At 43.5% G+C, this 15218-nt stretch overlaps 1 protein-coding gene across 1 annotated transcript in view; it reads left to right on the top strand.

Moving 5' to 3' along the window:
* Positions 1-14851, top strand: part of APBB1IP (amyloid beta (A4) precursor protein-binding, family B, member 1 interacting protein) — a 48095-nt gene extending 33244 nt beyond the window's left edge. The window contains exons 10-13 of the mRNA XM_008936505.1: positions 6410-6508; positions 7481-7607; positions 11971-12062; positions 14318-14851. Coding sequence (XP_008934753.1) covers positions 6410-6508; positions 7481-7607; positions 11971-12062; positions 14318-14851 — 852 coding nt within the window. The remainder of the gene's footprint in view (positions 1-6409; positions 6509-7480; positions 7608-11970; positions 12063-14317) is intronic.
* The last annotated feature ends 367 nt before the right edge of the window (positions 14852-15218 follow it).

The raw sequence follows: 15218 nt of genomic DNA, 5'->3' as shown, positions 1-15218 counted from the left end.
TGAACCGCTTCAGTGTGATTTTTGAAAGGTGCTGAGTATTAATTACACTTGCAGTCATGGAGCCAGAAGAGTCTCAGATTCTCTGAGAAGCTAGTTCAGCATAACAGAAGTTCATCCGTAGAAGATAAGGTATCAAAAAACATTGACTATTTTGTGAAAATTTGGCCTAAAGCCAAAGCTTTAAATCCAAAGTTAGTCACTCTTAATGCTTCTGGCTGTTGTTTCTGCCTCAGAGACTAAGCAATGATTTATAATAAATTATATAATATATATATTAGATATTGATAATTTAAAACATTTAAAATTTATAATAATACTTGTTATATAATTATGTAATAATATCTTGGGGCATAAAATCCAAAGAGATGTCTGAATAAAACCAGTTCACATTTCATTTTCAGTGTTGGAAGAAGGCAAAGCAAAAAAAAAAAAACCAACAACAAAACATTTTATTGGGATAATCTCTATCATGCACACATGGCCTTTAGTCATTTGTTTTGGCACAAACCATAGAAACCACATTGTTAGTTCCCATTTCTTCAGGTTTTCAATGTGTTCTATCTTCTTTCCTTAGGCAAAGAGTTTCCTTTATATCTCAAAATATAATCAGTGCACAAATATTTTTTTTAACCTCTCCAGAAAATAATCTCTTTTATTAAAGTGCTTCTGCTTTCCTTATCTCTAGACAGTCAATACTTGTAGAGGAGACAGTGGGTCAGAGAACACTAGATTGTGATCCTAACCTTTTCAGTGCTCTTCCAGGTGCAACACAGCACATCCTTATGCAGCCTGATATTTGAGGTGCTTAGGCCTTAATAAGTAACTGGACAAGTGTCCAACAATTCCAAAAATCAGGCCCAATTATAAAACTAATTCATCATTATTAAGAGTTTTGGTATCAATGGAGAAGAAAGTTCACTGTAGACAATTTATGTTGTATTTTAATATACCATATTATTTTGAAGCAAATATTTTTTAAAAAAATATTTTTTTTGAGAGAGAGAAGTTCTGGAGTCCCTTTCTTCTTGATTATTAACACTTTTCATTCAAACTATGATGTTTGCAGTGGTTGGTTTTCAAACAGTTGTCTTTCATAATTCATTTTGGTGCTGCATGTTTCAGAGGCAAAGGTCATAAACCTTTTCAGAGGCGATGTTTTCACTTTACTGTCAGATTATTTTAATTACTTTTCCAGGACACAGTGTGCACCATGTAAAAAGAATAATTTATCTGTCTTTGTGTGAGACGTGTAAGCTGTGGCATACTGAGGTTAATGTTACTTTGCCTAAAAATACAGTATTTCTCACATGACTGTCATGACTGATGTTATGACCTCAGTTAGTCTCACAGAGAGGTTATTACAGGGACTATGAATCTAGTTTACCAAAACCAGACTTACACAGTGACTACAGCTCCTTATGTCTGTGTGCTGTACTGAACAACTGTCCTGAGACACAGGAGCTGTGAAAGGAGGAAATTGATTTACGTGGATCTTCACACCAAGTCGTCATTGCCAGTGACTTTCAGCTGTCCAGATTCTTCTCTGAATTGATTATCCCAAGTCAGCATTTTTGTGTACTGTCTAATGGGTTTTCCATGTGACCAGAAGTTTTCAGTGGAGAATTGAGCTTGTAAAGGCCAGTGTTGAGTGCACAGAATTCTGCCACTTTTACTACCAAAGTAACGGCACTATGGTACAGTTCTTCTCAAGTGAACAAGCTGCTGGGGAGGGACGTGACAGTTCTTGGTTGAAACTTTATACCTTCCTATCCAAAGCAGCATGCTTCATGCATATAAAAGCCACAGCCAAATGTCTCCATCTGTGCCACTTTTAAATAATCTTTTAAAGGTATAAACCTTCAGTATTAAGCTTGATTCTGCTGGTGTTTGGTCCCGTGGTCAGGCCTTGCACACAGCCTCTGCACTGCCAGCATGGAATAGTCCTCCTTAGACCCAAACCCAGGGAAGGTTATGGGGTTATTTCCAGTCGACCTCAGTGGGCTATGAGTCCAGTACAAAGTTAGTTTTTATGCGTCATTGGTAAAGTTACACATAAAAAGAGAGCCAGTGCTGCTGCTGCTGCTGCTGCTTGGAAAGAAAGAGACAATACAGAGTTCCTAGCTGCTAGGAATAGCTAGGTACAGGCTGCCTGTGCAGGCTTGAGATGTTTAACCTTCCTTATGAGAGCTGGCTGTTCAGCAGCTGGCTAGTTTGGGCCCTAATTGGCAGAATATACTTGAGACTGCATTTAATCATGGTTGCAGATTGAAGTAATTTAATCAAGAAGCTGATTGGGGTGATTTGGACTAGGCCCCACTGGTGAATGTCAGTAGTTAAGATAGATTGCCCAGTGGAGACAACAGCTAGTAGCAGAGAGGGTCGAGGGCAAGCAGTAAATAACTCCTGTGCTGGCTGGCACGGGACACTCTAGCTTTGTTCACTGACAGTTCCCTCTCAGCTTCTCAGGATGGTGAGTACCCCACAGTCTGAAGATGTTCCTAGGCAGGGTAAGCAGTGAGGTGAGGAACCTTGCTAATGATGCTATGTTATTCAGATCATTCAGGAAAGAGACTGAAGAATTCTGGAAGGCCGTTGTGAGGCTGAGCTTCTGGCCACTGAAAGCACAAATAATGTGAGATTTGGGTATACACAGGAATGTGCATGGGGACAAAAGTGATCACAGCTTCACCTGTGAAGTTACTAACTTGGAGCTGAGCTGTACCATTCAGGAGCAAGATGCTGATATGGTATATAAATTGATGAAAGCTTTGTTTCAGTGCACAGTGTTGGTCAGATTTGCAAATCAAGCATGAGGAATGATTAAGAAAGACATAGATGATAAAACAGTGAATGTTGCCATACTGTGGCACAAGTCCTTGGTTTCCTCTCGCCTGTGCAGTTCTGATCCTCTCATCTCAAAGAGGACATAGTAAACTTGGAACAGGATCGAGGAGGAGCAAGAAGGATAAGCAAAGGTAAGGAATGACTTTGGCTTGAGGAATGACTGCAGAGACTAAAAGCCTACAGGCTGGAAATGAGGCAGCTTGCCAAGAATATGATACAGATCTCTAGGCTCAAGAGTGGCATGGAGAGGTGTGGATAGAGGTCAGCTGTGGCTCTTCCAAAACAAGAACATAACACAGAGCAAGTAGCAGTCAGGCTTAGGGCAAAAGGAGGTCGTTCTTCATAGAGTGTGTGGAAGATCTAGGAAAATTGTTGCTGAAACATGTTGTGGATGCCAGAACTCTCTCTGGGGTCAATAAAAAGCTGAAGAAGTACCGGGAGGAGAAATCCACTGAGGAACCTAAATACAGAGAAACCTCATATGGCTCAGAAAATCCCCTGGCCTAAAAATAGCTGCAGACAGGGAGAGTACAGAGAAGGAAGTATCATACGTGCTTGTCTTGTTCTTTCTCTTCCATCCATTTGTTGCCACTGTCAAAGTCCAGATACTGGGTTCAGGAACCTTTTATCTGGCGCAGTACAGATGTTCTTGTGAAACTGATATTTCTATCAGGTGCCCCAGGGGAGAGGTCTGCAGCAGCCCCTCTGAGCTCCCCAGCAGCAGCTCCCCATGGCTGGGCTGTGTCTGTGTGCAGCACTGTTGCCTAGCTTGCTTTGTTCTGTGTCTTCCTCTGCCTTGTTTATGCAGTGTGCACTTTCTTCCAGATATTTGTGGTTAGTTATCTGTTAAATTATAAAAGTTGTCTTTTTTCTGGTAATAACTGTTGGTGTGGTGTTTGAAAATGAGGGGAGATATGTAGAACCATTGGACTTTCTTCTCATAAAAAGAAAGAAAAAAAAAAAAATCCGTTCTTTTTTTCATTTTTGGAAGCTTTGGATGCCATCTGCTGGGTTCAGTAGGACCTTGCACATTTGAGCAAATTTGCCAGTTGAAAAGTGCTTGAAGAATTGAATTTAGCCAAGGTTGTAGTGTCTTTGTACCTGCTGTTTTTTTTGGCTCTGCTGGTGATAATGTAACCCTATGGTTACATGTATGGGATGTACTTTGCCACTTGGAGAAGTGTCTGTGTACAGTTCCTCTTTAAAAATACCATTCAGACAGAATTTTCTAATGGTTTTCACTTTGTTAGGTCACATAGTGGAGAAATGGTGGAAGGAAATAAGGACTTTCAGGTATTGTGTCCTGGCTGTGCACCGCAGTAGCAGAGCCCACTTTGAGGACCATTCAGGCTGTATGAGGCTGGCAGAGACAGGGACAGACACTGAGGAGCTGGAGAAGGCTTTGTCCAGGGGCCCTGGTTACTGCTTCTGTTTGATATGTGGCATAGGTGGATAGCAGCAAGATAGGGCCCTGCACGTTGAACTGTGTAAAGGGGTGGGGTGTGAGTGTACCAGGTGGGTGAGGCACAGGTCCAGGGGATGGGCACGGTGCCTGCTCTACAGTTTAGGCACCTGGTGACAGTGAGCTGGCATCTCTGGGCTCACAGTACGAGATGTCTCGAGCTCTCACCTTGGGAGTGCCCAAGATCAAAGTAACAGAATAAGGTAGGCAGGGCCCTTCCAGAGGCCTGAAGAGCACTTTGCACATGCACTGTGCAGGGGAGATGGCCAGCTGTGTGTTTGCTGAAAAAGTGCTAACAGTATGGCATGCAGGGACCCCCAGCACTGCTTTGGGACACATCTGTCACTGCAAGACCCCCTCAAGAGTAATATCCCTTTGTTTTTTTCTTCTTCACAGCTATCTCCCTGGCATGTTGACTCTCACTCCATAAACTGATGATGCTTGGCAGCAATACAATACTGGCTTGTGTAGTCCCATCCTCTCATCCATCCCTCGCTACTTGTTCTGTCCCCAAGCCACAGTTTTCCGTTCCCCCATGCTGTGTGTGAGGCCATGCTGTGTACTGCTGGGCTTAAAAAAAAAGCAGACCAAACCAAACTAAACCAAACATGATGAAATGGGTTATATTTAACCCAGAACAGTTCCTTTTTTTCTGAATCACAATGTGGCTTCATAAACAGTGGGCTCAGTACAAGTAAGGGAAGCCTGATGCATGTGGCACTGAGGGGAGAGCCAGGGACATGTGGCTGCGGAGCAAAACCTCTGTATTCAGCTCTGCTTTTGAACCCCTGGATCATCCAGCCGTGGCCAGGGTTTGGCCTCCATACTGGGGATGCCCACGCCACCAGCGGGCATCTGCAAGGAGACATCTGGTGCCTACGTCAGCCCTGGGCTGGCGGGCTGCTCACAGTGCTCTGCACTGTGGAGGATCCTCCCGAGTTCCTTGTGTCCAGCACTGCTCTGCTTTGGGGACTTAACAATATGTATAAAACCAGGGTCCTTGCTGCTGAGTGGAGGCATGCTTTGAATTTTCAACTGCCCAGGCCAAGAGGAGACTTGTTTGACAACAGTGAATCTTTGGAGCATGTTCAGCTGCTCTTCTGTGAATTTACAGATTCACAAGATTTCACTAAATGTGCATCTATAATTTAAGAATATAAGTAGAAATGAACACATGAACTGGATAATGAAGCCTTTTCCTTTGGTTTCATTCTTTTCCTTGCCAATCAAGAGATGGCAGTATATTATTCCATCCCAGCAACCAAAAACTTACAGCCTTCTCTGCTTAGCAGGGGAACCAAATCGCTGCAGGGGATTAGAGATGATGTTTGGTCTCAGGCAAGTAGGCAGCCAGGTGTTTCGGTAGTCTTTGAGCTGCAATGACACATCACCACATACCACTACTATATTGGTCAGCAAAGGGAAGAGATCCTAAATTGTGTCCAAAAGTTTAAAAGTTGTAAAGGTTTCTGGTACAAACAGAAGAAAAAGATGAGTTGTGATGGCCTTGCATTTTGAGTGATCCTTTGTCTAAAATGTTCGGCAGCATTACGAAACTGCTGGCAAACAACAGCAAGAGTAAAGCAGAATAAAAACATATAGGAAGAAAGCTAGAACTAGCCCCAAAGAAAGTCTGTTTCAGCTAAGAGTTTATGCTTAAACAAATCTAACATTCTTTGAAAACTGAACTTTGCCAGTTCAGCATTCAGTCTGGATGCCTTACAGACGACAAACCACAATGAGAAACAGACTTCCCATGTTTATACATTGAGTGTTAGATGTGAACGATGACATTTGCAGACTTCATTGAACCCCAGACCTCTGTTAGATTGCTGTAGCCCTTGAATTCATATTACAACACATTAAAATGATTTCAAGCAAATGCTGCCAGTGGCAACCCATGTATAGTTCATAATCACCATCTTTTTTATATTTTTTTATACTCTTGTTTTGCTGCTTCTTTTTTTTTTTTCCAGTTGTCTTCAGGTTAACATGATGCCTCTAGGCAGTGTTCTCACCAAGGTCGCTGTGCAGTGCCCTTGCACTTCTGTGTATGAACTTGATTTCTCTGTTTGTCTTACTTTGTGAATCAATGTCTTTCAGCACCCCCAGATTCAAAAGGAGTCACAATACATCAAGTACTTATGCTGCGATGATCAAGCAACCCTGCACCAGTGGGTAACAGGAATAAGAATTGCCAAGGTGAGATTAAAAGTAAATATAGTTCAATATGTTTTCTGTAAAATCTTGTCTTCCTCAGGTTACTGACTGTTACCGCCACAACTGGAAATACTAGGACAAGAATGGACATTTGTGCTAATTTTACCATAGAAAAAGAGCAGAAGGGCATGAGCAGGGTGGATTTGCTGAATGTTCCTGTACCCTAGTTATCACTGTGTTCTTTCTCATTAACATAAGGGTGAATTCTCTAGCTGTAGAACTCGTGTACTGGTAAAGCTCGCTCCACAACTATCTGGCATAATAACAATATGCTGTGGATAAAGATGTGCAAGCTCTGGTCAGTCCAGCTGTGACATGTTTCAGACAGTTCTGCTCAGATTGTCTGCCTCACCTTCTTCAAAAAGATCTGAATTCACAGACCGCTTTGGTTTGCACAAAATATTAGGGCAGATGGCTTTATACATAGCCCAGTATACTGGCTGTACCTGGCTATACAGATCCAGTCCTGTTAGGTATACATTCTTTTCTGCCAGTTCAGCTGCAGGGTACAATCCAGGGTGTGAGGTGAACATCAGATTATTTTGTGTCTTACACTGACAGAGCTGTAGGTTTTAGAGCCCAGGATTCAATGTTCCAGGTCTCCATTTTGAAAATGTGATATTTGGAAAACATTGGAAAAAGATACTTATTGAGAACAGCTGGTTTTAAATCCAAGTTTCAAGATGTTTGCAGATACCGAAATGAGTATAACTATGAGAATGATATCAGTAGAATTGTGTTTGGTCACAGGGATTTGTGTTTTATCGTGCTGTTGTGGAGATGCTTTCCACCTGGCCCTATACAGAACTAGGCACAGCACTTGTAGAAAGCTACTTTTTAACAAAACTAGGTAGGAAGGAATGGGGTCAGAAAAGTTGTCTGAGAGCAAAATGTGTGCTTGGCCTATTTCAAGCTTAACAGTATGCTTATTGTATTGTTTCCATTGTTTTGCAGTATGGGAAGACGCTATATGATAACTACAAATGTGCAGTGAAGAGAGCTGCCTTGTCCAAAACCAAGAGACAATATCCAAACGAAGAGACAGTGGAACCAGCCACCCCTGTAGGATCCTTAGCAGCAGGTACTGATGCTGTCACGGCAGTTAAAAACACATTTATTGCCCTGTTCTGTTATCATCAGTGTTGCACATTCTTTGTTCAGAAAACTCTCCCACAGCTTCTGCAAGGTATCTTGTTCTAGACAGCCCAGTGCAGCTCTATAACTAAGCTAGCAGCAGAGCTCTCCCGTTACAGTTAGAAACTGAAGAATACAAGGACAGCCTTTCAAAGGTCAGTTTAAATATGCATAATTTAATGAAGTATTCTTCTGTTGGCATCTGAATGCAGATCCTTTGTCCACCCTCTACATTTTACAGACTGACGGTCCATGTCTTGAACTTTGCTGTTTGCCCATCTCTACACTGGCTGTATCAGAGCTTTTCCTCCAATGAGTAAAAGGGATGAGTGGGATAATCTGAGAATGATCATTTCAGAAAGAGGTTATTTTGGGGTGAGATACTCTCTTTCCTAACCTTTCACTCATTTGCATGAGAACAATATGGGTGTTAGAAGGATGCAGAGGAAGAAAGGGTTGGGTTATTCTCTAATTTTACTTTTCTAGTAGCTTCAGCATGTTGCTGTTACCTGTTTTATCATTATACAGTACAACAGTGCATGATACTGGTTCTGCCTTGCATGAATGTTTTTAGTTTACATGCTTAAGGTAGGCTTTATTTATTAAGGAAGGATGTACTGGCCAAGTACTTACTGTCATAAGACAGGCAAAGTCAAAATCAGTGTGGGTAGTTAGTATTCTGACTTCTCATATGGACAGCTCAAAATTGTCCAAACACCTTTCCAAGGCTTTTGTTTGCTTTTTCTCAGTCTATGTGAGGAGGGGGTGGTGTTTCTGCTATTGCCTGGAGTCAAATCATGGTAATAAATGTACATCTGGGGCAGGGAGATCCAGTAACAGACTGTTTGGACATTGGGATTTTTTGGTGGTTGTGCATGGGGGTACTTTAGCAAGGGTGGATGGGACAGTTGTGGAGCGTTTTGTGTTCTAGTATTGATGGTAGTGGAGAGGTGGCTGGCCAGTGAACCTCCACACCAGTGCAGTCTGTACTGGATATGGGCAGGATGGAGGCCTTATAAAGTATATTATACATCTGTATAACGTTAGCTCCTGACTAGACTCCAGGAACACTGCATGTGATCATAAAATACACTGTTAATCTTAACTAATGGATTCCATTAAATGGTTAAGTGGCCTGGAAAGTCATGTATATTGTCTCTGTGGAAATCTCTCTGAAGGATTGTTAGTATTGTAATTGAGGCAAGTCACTGTGATTCTTGCTGTCTTACAGTTACCATTGCTGCCCTGTGTAAAACCTGGGGCCCAGCTATGATACTGTAACCTGAACTGCCTGACCATGAGCTGTTCTTGGCTTACATTTTGGAAATGGAACAAAGCGTGTTTTCTTCAGTTCTGTTTTCAGATGGCTGTATAGTTTTGGGCCCCTCACTACAAGAGAGACATTGAGGTGCTGCAGTGGGTCCTGAGAAGGACAATGAAGCTGGTGGAGGGTCTAGAGAACAAGACTTATGAGGAGCAGCTGAGGGAACTGTGATTGTTTAGCTTGGAGAAAAGGATGCTTGGGAAGACCTCATTGCTCTCTACAACTACCTGAAAGGAGGTTGTAGCAAGGTGGGGGTCAGTCTCTTCTCCCATGTAACAAGCGATAGGACAACAGGAAGCGGCCTCAAGTTGCTGCATGGGAGGTTTAGGTTGGATATTAAGAAAAGTTTCCTCACCGAAAGGTTTGTCAAGCACTGGAACAGGCAGCCCAGGGAAGTGATGGAGTCACCATCCCTGGAGGTATTTAAAAGATGTGTAGGTGTGGTGCTTAAGGACATGGTTTGATGGTGAACTTGGCAGCGTTAGGTTAATGGCTGGACTCAATGATCTTAAAGGTCTTTCCCAACTTAAATGATTCTAGGATTCTATAGCCATTTCCATGGTATGATTTCATTTTGGGCTAAAATCTGATATAGAAAAGTAGGGCTGTGTGAGTTTAGCAGGGGGCTGTGATCTAGTTTAACTTCAGTGGCAGCCAAAAGCAACACTTGGGAGGGCAGGTGGAACTTCCCACATCTCATGTAGCCTGCATCCCCTGGTCAGGCTGCTGTAGCTGCTGATGGGTGTGCCCCAAAGTGTATAGTCCCTGGTTCTGACGTGTCCCACGTGCCAGGCACATGCCCCTCAGCCTCACTCGGTGTGTCTTTGGACACTGAAACCAGCAGCGTATGTGGTGTGCCAGCACAAGACCGTCGTGTTGGAAAGGTGAAGGATGTTGCTTTATTCAGGTGTTCTGTATCACTCCGTGGCGCAGTATTTTGCATTATATATTTTGCATTATATGTAGAACATTTTTTTTTCTTAAAACAAATATTAATTCAGTATAAAATTTTGGAGAAAATTACTTGTAAAGAATACTGTAACATTTTAAAATAAATCTTGATAACAGAATGCATGAATTCACATGTTGGATTAGCTGGAAATCCTTGAGCTGATTGACTTTGTGTATAGCATATGTGCAGGTATGTGGCAGGAGTTGATGTATCAAATGTTGCTTTCAAGTCTTGCATAGTTTATGAAATCCATTAAGAGAAGAAGAAACAGATTCCAATTTAGCCATGTCCAGCCTTTCTGGTATATCATATTTGCCAAGCAGAATACTATACCAGGCACTATAGAGAATGAATCTCTCTCTGCTCTTTCATTTAGTTAAATCTCAGGATGACTGAAGGCAGCAATGTCTTTGAGCAGCGTGGAGCCCAAACTCTGCTACGGAGAGCAGATGAAGCGAGGATAGGCAGCAACTTGCTCCACTTGAGAGCATGGCCGCAGAGCCCAGGGGTTTCTCTCTCTTCACTGAGCACTTAGAGATTGGTTTTCTGTCTTTATTGACTTCCATGTTAGTCCTTCAACAAACACAAACTATAGTTTGAATGATGAAAGTGGTACATTGGATTAACTATGCTGAACAACATGCAGGCACAAGCATAAAACACAAGGACTTCAGACCATCTTCTGTCATCCCTTGAAGCCTGAAGAGCCCCAGTCACTCCATACACTGCAGAGTCTGTCTTCTCTGTCAATCGTATGCAGGCACAGCAATAAAAATAATTTATTCGATTTGTTATCATATTCATGGGACCTCTTTGGCAATCAGAAAAGTACATGTTAAGATTAAAACCATCATTGTGCTTAGAGTTATACTGTAGACAGCTGAGGGCTCACTAGGAGTACACGAGTGGAACTTCACTGGATCTCAGAACTGTGAATTGTAACAGGGCTAAGGCAGTCATTAAGGTTTACAAATGTATGTATCTAGGCACCAGACACTGCCTATTGCTTTGACATGTGCGGCTTCCAAAAATCCCAGACTAAACAGGAGAGTTTATTTATAGTCCTCATCAGACTATACAGGGGCTGAGGATTTTTTTCGTAATAAAACCCACAGATTTGTCCTTTGGTCTCACATTCACTTTACTCCATTTGGCAGTGCTGTGTTATTTATCCCTTACAACCACAGTCACGGTGGGCGGGTGTTTTGCAGAGCTCTAACTTGGGCAGCTAGCACAGCAGCCACTCATCTGAGAGTACAGCAAGGCTTGCAAATCTTCCGTGGTTCCAGATGGGGGAGAAGTTTCAAAGCTGTTTGCTCATTTGCTAAAGAAAATGGATGAGCCTTTCTGTAGGACTTCAGACCTCCAGCTCTCATGACTCTTATTGATATGAAACTATGGTACTTTTAATCCTTAGCCTATTGTATAGGAAAAAAATGCAGTAAAACCTGAGAATGTACTAATACTACAGCTCACTACAAACTTCAGAATGCTGTTATGAAAGACAGGTACTTGGACAACAGAAGGCCAGAGGGTGGGCTGAACTATGCCAGTTTGATTTCTGCTTCGCTTCACTTCCAAAGGCAGCTACCCCTTCTCTGTTCCTGTGTCACCCTTAACAGTCTCCTTCTGTTATCATAATTTATAGAAGTCAGAAGAAAAAGCTCTTGATTTGTCAACACATTGATAATTTCTGTCATATGTCTTCATAATTCTGCCACTTGCACTTCCTGTAGGATTGACAGCTACAACCATGGAGACATGAGGACAGGTATTAGTTTTAATGTAAGGTATCTTGTTTATTTTCCTTAGGGAATGAGCTGACTGTGAAAAGTCACAAAATAAGCCTGAAGTAGAAAACAGAGATCCTCATGCATTTTACTGAATTATGTATAAAAACCCTGCACTGTGTGGTTCCTTGGTGGAAGTTGTAAAGATGTTTTTATAGCCTTTTTCTTAATTTGCTATTCCCTGATCTGGTTAATATGAAAAAATATGACATTCTCTTCGTTCTGTCTCCTCTCCTTGTCACAGGTGCTGTGCAGTCAAATGGTCAGATTCCCCAAATTGTTCATCGTTCCAGTGTAGAATTTCCAGAGACTCAGAAGCAAGTGGCTACATCAGAGGTACAGGTCAGCACTTACTAGCAGCGCACCAGTTAAATGTCACCTATGAACCAGATCTTCACGTCTGTTTAGAATTCTCTCACTGTCTGCCTCCCTCAAAGTGCCAGTGTAGTGTTGTGAGAAGGATTTGGCCCCTGGGCAAAGCAGCTGGTTCCTTGCTGCCCCTCCTCATGCTTTACAGGCTAAGTGTGCCCTCTGCACAGAAGCAGGGAGCCACTGACAGGAGGTGAAGGAGCAACCACACACTGCTGTTGTTCTTCAGGACAAATAGCTGCGAGTTCACTTAGCAGGCACAGGAAGGTGCCTAGCTGGGACTGTCTCAAAGAGTCTGTGCTGCCAGAACCTCGGTGCCATTTTCTGTCCCTGCCAGAAGACAGGTCCTGCCTCACTAACACAAGGGATGCAGTGGTGTTTTCAGCAGGGTGCACTGCGCACAGCTGAAGGGAGTGTGTAAGAAAGTGGGAAGAAGGAAGGGAAAACATTACATTTACATTGGGCTCTAAATGCATTCCTTAGTTAAGCTCCAAATTTTGTTTACTTGCACCACCGCTGGCTGTAAAAATATCAGTAGGGTACAGTATTAGGACTTCAAAAACATTCTACAGAAAAAAACCCAAACAAACCTACATTTGTTTGCAGTTCTTTATTCAGTCTCTCCATCACACATAAAGTGCACAGGACAAGTGAAATGAAATTCCTAGGATTTTTCTGTCCCCTGCATTACAGGTCCTATGCTTCGCGTTTCTGAGTTCTCCTTTAAAAAGATCTGTTTCTCTGTTCTGAACCTCACTTCCTCTGGAATAGATCACATTCTCAGAACTCAGCCAGTGGTTTCCTCCTCCTGTGTCTCGTTTGCTTCCATCTCTGTAGGCAAGGCGATGGAGGAGGAGGAGGCATGCATGGTATACTTGGCTAATGTCAGAATTAGTACTGCTGACTGCTGGGTGCCAGAGCACTTTTCTCTGGAAGAAGCAAACATGTTGCCTTCTTTGTCTCACAGCTTCTACAAGCCTGGGACTCAAGGACGAAGGTGAAGTTTTTCAGGGAGCAGACTACAGTTAGAGCGTTAAGCTAGCTGGATCTAAACTGATACAATAGCATAGCCAGAAATTAATGTGTTACAAAGCTTTGTTTTCAGCACAGCAGACTTCTCCACTGGTTTAGATAAGATAAGAATAGATAAGCATGTTCATGTAGTAACTGTCAACAGCTACCAGTTGCTACCTGAAAAAGACAAGGAAGAGCAAATTATATTCAGGTATCACCAAAGGGGCTTTATCTGTCTTCAGTGTCAACTAGCAAACACAGTTTGAAAGAAAAGCCACCTATAAATTTTGCCAAAGTAAACCTCTCCATAAAGAATTGCTATCCTACATTTTAATCTTCTTGACTTGTATGATGGATGCCTTGATTCATTCTTCCTTCAGGAAGGTTGTCAGAGGGTTTGAATGTCTCCTGACCTTACAAACATGGCTAGAACCTAGAGGCTCTGAGGACCTGTTTGTCACACTTTGATTCAAAAGTGGGGGTGGTGTGTGCATGTGCCTTGCCAAGCAGGCAGAGGAGACCCTTCCCCTTTGCAGGTCACTGGTGAGCTCCCCTGTGGCTGAACACCTCTCACACCATGCTGTGGAGGGCCAAGGACAGTGAATCCAGGCACCTAAACTCCCGGTTCCCAAATCTCTCCACCTCCTTCCCGCTTCACTGCTGCTGTGCCTCAGGATTTTTGGCAGAGATAGGTGACTTCGTTACTTTAGCTTCATCCAGACATGCATCAGTCACAGCTAGAATGGGAGACGGAGATACAGTGGGGATGAGAGCCGAAACTACGTCTGTTCTCAAATTTTGCTTAGGAGTTTTGGATGTAAAAATACAGCACAGATGGTTTTTTTAAGCCTCCATGTTCTCAGGGAATGAACAACAGAATGGAACACAAAGAAAGTACTTTTATATGTCTTACTAAGTGCAATTATTTGAAAGGTAAAAGCCCTCATTTTCTGAGGACAGCACTCAGCTAAGCACTGTGAATACTGTCAGCATGGAGGTTTCCACTGGCAGAGCTCTGTGGGCAGCTCCAGAAAGAAAACAAGATACTATTTGTACTCTGCATGCAAAATGTACTCTACTCCACTTTGCTGTCTGTCCAGTGACTCTTCTCTTGCATTTCCACATCTTTTCACTGCTCTTAGGCATTGGTGTTAGTTTACATGTGCACTGACTGTGTCATGTCCTCTTGTTCCTTCTGCGTCCTAAAGGCCAAGTCAAACGACGTCGGTGCGCCTGGCCCGGCCCAGCCAGTGATGAGGCTGCAGAAGCACCAGGCTAGGAGGAACTCACTGCAGCCTCCTCCTCCACCTGAAAGGCGGTCCTCTGCTATTTCTGCTTCACCAGTCCTACCCTCCAAAGTCACACGAGACAGCGGCGTTTTCCTAACAGACCCAGACAGCTTTCCAGCACCGCCACCTACGCTGAGAATTGATTTTCCACCACCACCATCTGATTTCTGTGAACCTCCTCCTGATTTTGTGCCTCCACCACCACCAGCCCCCAGCAGCGGTAACGGAGACTTGCCACTACCCCCTCCACCTCCACCTCCACCTGTCTCCAGCAAGCCACCACCTCCAACGAAGAAACCTGTGCCACTTCCCTCAAAAAGGCTAGAAAACACAGGACAAGCTGGAGAGCCACGGTCAGCTGGACCACCTACCTCTGGGGGTGGAGGCAGGCAAGCAGATTTCATGTCTGACCTAATGAAAGCGCTTGAGAAGAAGAGGGGCAGCAGCTCCTGAGTGCTGGGAGCAGGTGGATTTCAAGCCATAGCTGTTTTTGTGAGGCATCATGGAAAGTTGTGCTGGATTAGGCTCCTCCAGGAGGAATTCTCCTTCAGAGTTCCTCCTGGGATTCTCAAGAAGGTGGGCTGCTCTGTGCCCCACTTGTTCCCATGACCTGCTCCTTCGCCCCCTGCCCCACACTTGTGCCACTGAGGACCGTCCCAGCACCACGCCAAGGCAAGAGGTGGCTGTGGAGTCTTAGCTGGCTCCGCCGGGACAGCCGGGGCGGCAGCGGCACTCGCAGAGCCGGCCAGCCGTGAAATGCGTCTTTTGGATCTGCTTCGCTAGAGAACTGGAACTGAAGGAAAAATATGATATTCTCATG

Source organism: Merops nubicus, unplaced genomic scaffold (genome assembly GCF_000691845.1).
Source record: "Merops nubicus isolate BGI_N331 unplaced genomic scaffold, ASM69184v1 scaffold8223, whole genome shotgun sequence".
Classification (NCBI taxonomy): domain Eukaryota; kingdom Metazoa; phylum Chordata; class Aves; order Coraciiformes; family Meropidae; genus Merops; species Merops nubicus.
This window is presented reverse-complemented; position numbering and strand designations above follow the sequence as displayed.